This window comes from Pollachius pollachius, assembly GCF_949987615.1.
Source record: "Pollachius pollachius genome assembly, chromosome: 9".
Lineage (NCBI taxonomy): Eukaryota > Metazoa > Chordata > Actinopteri > Gadiformes > Gadidae > Pollachius > Pollachius pollachius.
The window spans coordinates 5302707-5309509 of NC_136942.1; the positions used below are offsets into that span (position 1 = coordinate 5302707).

Sequence of the window (6803 nt, forward strand, 5' to 3'; positions counted from 1 at the left end):
TTGGACTCTACTCTGATAGCTGAAACAACACAGTCTCCCGCTATATCTAGGTTCGCTGGCATCCTATAGTTTGGTATCCCAGGCGAACCAGTCACACTGACACCTTCTGCCTCTGTAAACGCTTTCTCATTATCCGGAAGCCCCACACTCTCAACACCAGACTCGGTTACTTTGATATCAGAAAAGCAATTCTCAGGCTGATTTTGGCAACCATCACCTGTTAGGTCTCGGTTACCTTTACCAGAATGCTCAGTCTCGATACCGATGGACTCATCTAGCACAGAGGCCGCACTTTTGTCCTCCTCCTCCTCTTCTCCCTCACACTCTTCCTCGCTCTCAACATCCTCCCCCTCCTCTTCACTTTCCTCATCGTCTTCATCTTCTTCTTCTTCTTCTTCCTCTTCCTCTTCCTCGTCATCATCCTCCTCCTCTTCTTCTTCTTCTTCATCGTCATCGTCATTAACATCATCACCCTCCTCGTCTTCAACATCCTCTTCGTCCTCATTTTCCCCTTCAGAGTCGACCGCCTCGGGACTTCCATCGGGTCCTCCTTGTCCTGGAGATCTGGGCCTACTACCCGAAGCCTGCTCCGACAACTCACCCTCTCCCAGCTCCCCTCCGCCCTCTCCTCGTTCAGTACGATAACAGAAAGGGAGGGAGGAGAGGAGAGATGCAACGTCAAAATTACGACACGGTTCACATGCAAACATTTACCTTGGAGGGATTCGGGACAAAGGTGGAAGTCTTCAAGGGGGTTTTGGAGAAGGAGACAGGGACTGGGGCTACTGGGTGCTGGGGTACTCTGGGTGTCAACCCCTGAGGGAGGGATGAGGGTCTCTGGTGTCTAGCATCGGTCTCGGGCTCAGACTCACAGCCACTCAGGGATCTGTGGAGCTGGGCTAAAGGTGAGGGCAGGGATGGGAAGGGAGAAGGTTACTACGACCACAACCTAGTTGGGCAGGAGGTATAAAAGAAGGTTGAAGATGGTTCGATATTTACCAGCGGTCCCGCCCTTCTTAGAGGCAATCAATTTCTTCAGGTTTAGCTTTGGCTGTTTCTGGGTAAAAAAAAATATATAACACGGATAAGGAGAATAGTGTAGCAACAATGTCATTAATTAAAATCTCCAAGGATAAATCATTGCGTATGATGACTGAGTAAATGGGTGAAATTACCTTTGGTATCAAATCCAATTCATCGTCGTCCCCATCCGACGATGGCCAATCGTCCGCCGCACTCACTGAAGGCCTGGACAATTTGAAGTGTGATTAAACCGGGGGTTAGTGTCAGCATGTGGCAAAGCTGTCGGGGGTTCCGATATGCACACAAAGACAATGAAAACGGCGTTACCTGCTGACCGACTCCGACTGAGAATTATCCTCTGCATCTGAAATGAAGCACAAATAACATGTCAGTCGACCTCTTCTCATATTCTCACACTCACATTGCATTCGAGGGCTTGACCGTTTGAAATGACACCTAAACACAAACTGTTGAAACACTGGATGCTTTCCCGTGAACTCCGAAATCAGAACTCATCATGACAACGAAGAGTACACTAAACAACACAGAGACAACGGTGTAAGCCAGGTCATAGCCACACATAATACCTCTCCCTGATGCATGCGCTCCATGCTCTAGATCCATTGAAGTGGTATAGCATGAGGGATAAACAAAACAACCACGGTCAACGAGGAATAACTTCTCAGAGTCCCTACACAATAGGGCTGGGCGATTAATCAAATTTCGATCTCGATTTCGATTTTAGCGTCAAACGATCAGAAAACTAATATAATCGAGTTTGAGGTTTTTTTTCATATGTTTTAAAAAAATTTTTTTATAGAAAGTGCAGAAGAACAGATGGATACATATCTGTACATTATCATAGATTTGAACATTTTCTTCTTTACCATTTAGTGTATTTTTTTTAAGGCAAAATTTCAAAGTTCTCAGTTACAAAGTGTTTTTGGGAGAGACATTCTGAATAAAAATATCATGTTTTGAAACTCAAAAATAATCGTTTGAATAATCGGGATTTCAATATTGACCAAAATAATCGTGATTATGATTTTTTCCATAATCGAGCAGCCCTACTACAAAATATGAATCGGCGAGAGAAGCGCCTGCCTACCGTCCTTGTCGATGGCTGGTCCCCCTAGAGAGAAGCCTGCTTCTGCTCCGTGGGAAGGACCTCCCAGCACGCCTTTCTTCTTCTTTTTGCTGGGGGCTTGGTGCGATGGAGAGGGCCCGCCGTTCCTCTTGGTGCCGTGCTCGATGATGAGGTGGGAACAACTGAAAAGGCAAACATAAGACGTACTTTAATAATCCTACGCGGTATTAAGCGTAAAGTTCAACGTTTGCCTATGACAAATGTAGAATCACAAATTATTTTTTAGCTGAAATCCAATTTGTGAAAAATACACTTTAAAAAGGGACAGGAAGGACCACAGCTTACCCCTGACCAATGCATGTAAAAGTGGAATACACTGAATAGGGACCGTGGCTTACGCATGATGTCCGTTGATGACGGCGTGGTCGTCGGCGGACCAGCCCTTGCTGTCCTTCAGCGAGATCTCTGCGTCGTACTGCAGGAGCAGTCGCACCATGCTGATCTGGCCGTTCCCTGCGGCGATCATCAACGGCGACCTAGCGGTCCAAACCAGTGACGACAAAAAAAACAACAGCATGAAAAAAAATCAAGCAAGGTATAGACCAATGCTGTGTTCCAATATCCATACTGCCATGAGTACACTTAAACGTAGTACACTATCCGCACTCACTATTGTGCGCTGATTTTCAGATGTCAGTGTTGATCCAAATCGAATACTCCGTGGTGCACTAACCGGGAATTAAGATCACGACTGCCACCGCGGCTCCTCCCCCGCGATAAAAACATCCCGCTTTGAATGGTGAACTCGTTACGCCTAGCAGCTATAAAAAGCTATAAAAGCTATAAAAACTACAAAATGACTCTATTTATGCAGGCTATGTGGAGAATGCGCAGACGTTGGCTCAGCCTGGCTCCGCCCTCTTCTGCTACGTAGCTAAGATGGCTGCCGTTGAGTACGAAAAGTGTACATCGATCCACACTTCGCGGTTGGACCGTTTTGAGTACACCATCCGGGTCCTTTCAGTACACTTATTTTCACCCCGATCTTACTTGGAACGCCCTACGCACTCAAACTAAGTATTGCAAGTACAGATAGTATGGATATTGGAACACAGCACAAGGCTGGCTTTTTCAAAAAGTGTAGAAGTGTAGCTAGAGGCTGGTTGTTGTGACCTTTGACCCTGCTCTGTGATGTTCAAATCGGAGCCCTCTTTGAGGAGGAACTCGGCCATCTCCACGTGGTTCTCCCGGATAGTTACAGCCAAGGGTGTAAAGCCCTCCTGAAAACACACCATCTGTGTTAAAACGCTGGAAACACAATCCGGGCAAACTCATTCATATAAATAAACCCATTACAAAAATCAACGTACAGTACATTATTAAAACCACTACGATACAGGGGTATATAAAGCTCCCGATAACAGATTTGCTAAGTGCCTGGGTGCAGCACGTTCTCCTGCCGACCGATCCCGGTCGGACGAGACGAGCCAGGGAACGAGGACCTCAGCCGGGGTTCTGTGCGGTACATAAAGAGAGCGCCCTCGCCTTGTTCTGGGCGTTGATGCTGGCCTCGTGCTCCAGCAGCAGGGCGGCGGTGGAGCTGGACGGGATGTTGGCGGCCAGATGCATCGCCGTGTTCCCGTTGATGTCCACCAGGTTGGGGTCGGCGTGGCCCTCCAGCAACGTGCTCACACAGCGCTCGTGCCGGCACTGCACCGCCTGCCGCCGCCACGCAGGAAGGGGAACGCGGGGAGTTTGTTAAGCAGGGAATAGGAAGGAAAACATGGGCTTGAGTCCCGAGTTCAGTGCATTTATGTATATGTTATGGGTCTTATGTTCCCGTAAAGTGAGGACAAAGACAAGTGGGCTACAAGTGAGGTGAAACAACGCGTCGGAACGAAGCTGGGTAGCTGCCCGCTTAAGTTACGTTTTCCTTTATGTCCCTTTTGTGGGAAATTCTTTCTCTGCTTTTTGACCCATCCGGGAGCCAGTGAACACATACACACTTGTACATACACACACACAGAGGAGTGACCATGTCAGAGGTCCACACATATGGGGGCACAGCGGAACACCCTGTTTTATGTATATAAAAAAGGGGGAAATCAATCGACCAATAATCATCTACTTGATATTTAGTGCTTACCTTCATCAAGGCGGATCGGTTTTGATTGTCACATAGGTTGAGTTTGACTTTGCTGTCAAGAAGGAACTGGACCACCTCGACATGTCCGCTGGCACACGCGATATGGAGAGGTGTTCTGTGAACGGCAGAAAGGGAAGGAGACGTCAGGAGAAGTCCTGATCCGGTCTAGCTCAGCTCATAGAGACGGGGCACACTGCAACTACGTCAGGGGTTCGATTCCCACTGGAGCAGCCCATGCTAAGAATGCTCACTGTATTGTAAGGATGTATTGTATGGATAAAAAACGTCCAGTGTCCAACAAATTATATATGTTCTATTACACACTTATTTTGATTAACTTTAGGACATCATTATGGCATTAAGAGCCGCCTAGAGTCATGTTAATTTGGGGTTGATTAAAAAAAACCTGTAGGCTGGTTATACAGTATATATTACTGTTGTGCTTATTGTTAGATTGAATGTGAACCCTTGGATAAGCGATCCTCATATAGGTTTAGATTACTATAACTACTATGACTATGAGCTTCTTACTTGTCAAATTGTTCAAGACATTGCGTTTACAAAAAATAAATAAAGTGTAATTTTATACTAATTACTTAAACATAATTTGAATACAATTCATAAAGTAGTTCCAACTATTCCAGTAATCCCAACAATTACCCCTGTCACATTCTATTGGTCAAGGGTAACAAAATCCATTTCTGGAAACCTAAGTAAGTGGCAACACATGATGAGCGTAATGTGAACTAGGCTCAAACTCAAATGAAAGGTCATGCAACTGAACGCATTAATGCAAGTCAGTAGTACCTGTTCTCCTTGTCCAGCTGATTAATGTCATTCTTCTTGGCGAGTTGCACCAGCTTTGGGACGTCACCGAGCAGGGCGGCCTTGTGCAGCTTTCCCAGGTCCTTCTCTTTTAAATCATATCCACCCCCGGAAGTCGTGCTTCCGTTGTCAGAAGTGTTGGACGGGAACTTTTTTTTCTTGGTGAAGTTAAATATCTTCTTCATTGTTCAACTCGGAGCGGCTGAAAGCTAGACGACCTCATCGCCTTTGCAGCGTCACGGCCCGCTCCTCAGCGCCTGCTCCTTCTCACGGATCACTACAGGCGTTCCCATCCCTATAAATAAGACGTGCAAAGCGGATTAACCACTAAATTAAAACCCTCGTCGACAGCGCCTCGCTGTTGCACGAAGAGTGGCAGCGCATCCGATGCAAACATTGTCGCATCCTTGATGAGGCATTTGGCAAAAGAAAATGTAGAGCAGATCGCAGCACATCTATAGGGGCTGGCAAGGATACACCATGACCCAGCATGGCTTACCTGATGTTTATCCGTCAACATCGGGCCAAAATATGCTGATTTAAGGGGGTTGTTTAGCGTTTCATTCCTGAATTAATGTGTCGATCGCATCTCTAGTGGGCACTCGTGCAATAACTGACGCGCGACGCAGACGATCACCGTACTCTCGAACCGACGGCTAAAAAAAGAGAGTTGAACTTTATGCAACTTTATTCAAATGAGCAGCATTGGACAATCGACAATCAGAGAGGACAGGACTCGTGGGAAATTAAAGGTCCTGGTTTTAAGCACCTCCATCGATACAGTGGCTCCGCCAAGCAGTCATGGAGAGATTGCGTTGCCATGCGCTACCACGCGTTTGACGGGGCGAGCAGCAGCTGCAGCAGCGTTATTACACTATTCGCGGCGCGCACCTGAGCGTGTACTCGGCAGATTGTTGCCATGGCAACCGACGGCATACATAATCCATCATGGTATGCCGTCGTAGCAGAACTACAATTAGCTAGCTGTATGAATGCCGTTATTCACCGATTCACGTTGGAACCCGGTCCGTATGTCAACTTTGACCATATAATAGACCCCATTATTATAGCGCATACAAACTCGGCCGCCTGTGTAGTGGATTGTTGCCAGGCAACCCTGCTGGCGGGCTGTTCGGGTCGTCGTCCCTCAAGATCATGCTAACGTTAGGGGAGATTTCGATCATCGCGGTTTTGATGATTAAAAAGACATGCACCGTTGAAACGCCCCAATCACCTCGTTGGACATCAATCACGAGCTAACGTGGCTAAACGAGCCAATTTAAGCCAGCCAATTCAATGGTATTCAGCAGGAGATGTATTCAAAACGCCGAAAAAGTGATTTATTACGGTAGTTAGCTAAAAATTGAACGACCATCTCCTACTGTGTGAAATAAGACTCATAAGATTACGTCAGCACCCATAAATAGCACTCTACATTCAATGTAAAGTATGTACACAAACCTGTTGATTATCAAGATACAGCCAGTAGTAGCCAGAAGGAAAAACATACGAACATGCTGGCTACTGTCGGCGCTTCAAACCAATCAGAAGGTCGTATGAGATACTCTGATCTCCGTTGACCAATGAGCAGCACGCGTATAAAAGGTTGGTTGAGTTTTAAAAACCAGCCTCAGCGGTGGACAGATGCATTAACGACTCGCGGCCACTTGGCGGTGATATTCGCTATTAAATGGAAAGTTTAATTATAACTTTCACATCTCT

At 46.5% G+C, this 6803-nt stretch overlaps 1 protein-coding gene across 4 annotated transcripts in view; it reads right to left on the reverse strand.

Moving 5' to 3' along the window:
* The window catches only part of ankrd26 (ankyrin repeat domain containing 26), a 38436-nt gene extending 31834 nt beyond the window's left edge, over positions 1-6602 (reverse strand). For all 4 annotated transcript variants that reach the window (XM_079743928.1, XM_079743929.1, XM_079743927.1 and 1 more), the window contains exons 1-11: positions 6543-6602; positions 5064-5376; positions 4257-4371; positions 3656-3829; positions 3284-3390; positions 2509-2646; positions 2132-2292; positions 1351-1387; positions 1176-1248; positions 1000-1057; positions 715-899 (exon numbers count right to left, since the gene is read on the reverse strand). In XM_079743928.1, coding sequence (XP_079600054.1) covers positions 715-899; positions 1000-1057; positions 1176-1248; positions 1351-1387; positions 2132-2292; positions 2509-2646; positions 3284-3390; positions 3656-3829; positions 4257-4371; positions 5064-5266 — 1251 coding nt within the window. In that variant the 5' untranslated portion in view covers positions 5267-5376; positions 6543-6602. The remainder of the gene's footprint in view (positions 1-714; positions 900-999; positions 1058-1175; positions 1249-1350; positions 1388-2131; positions 2293-2508; positions 2647-3283; positions 3391-3655; positions 3830-4256; positions 4372-5063; positions 5377-6542) is intronic.
* Between the last annotated feature and the right edge of the window lie 201 nt (positions 6603-6803).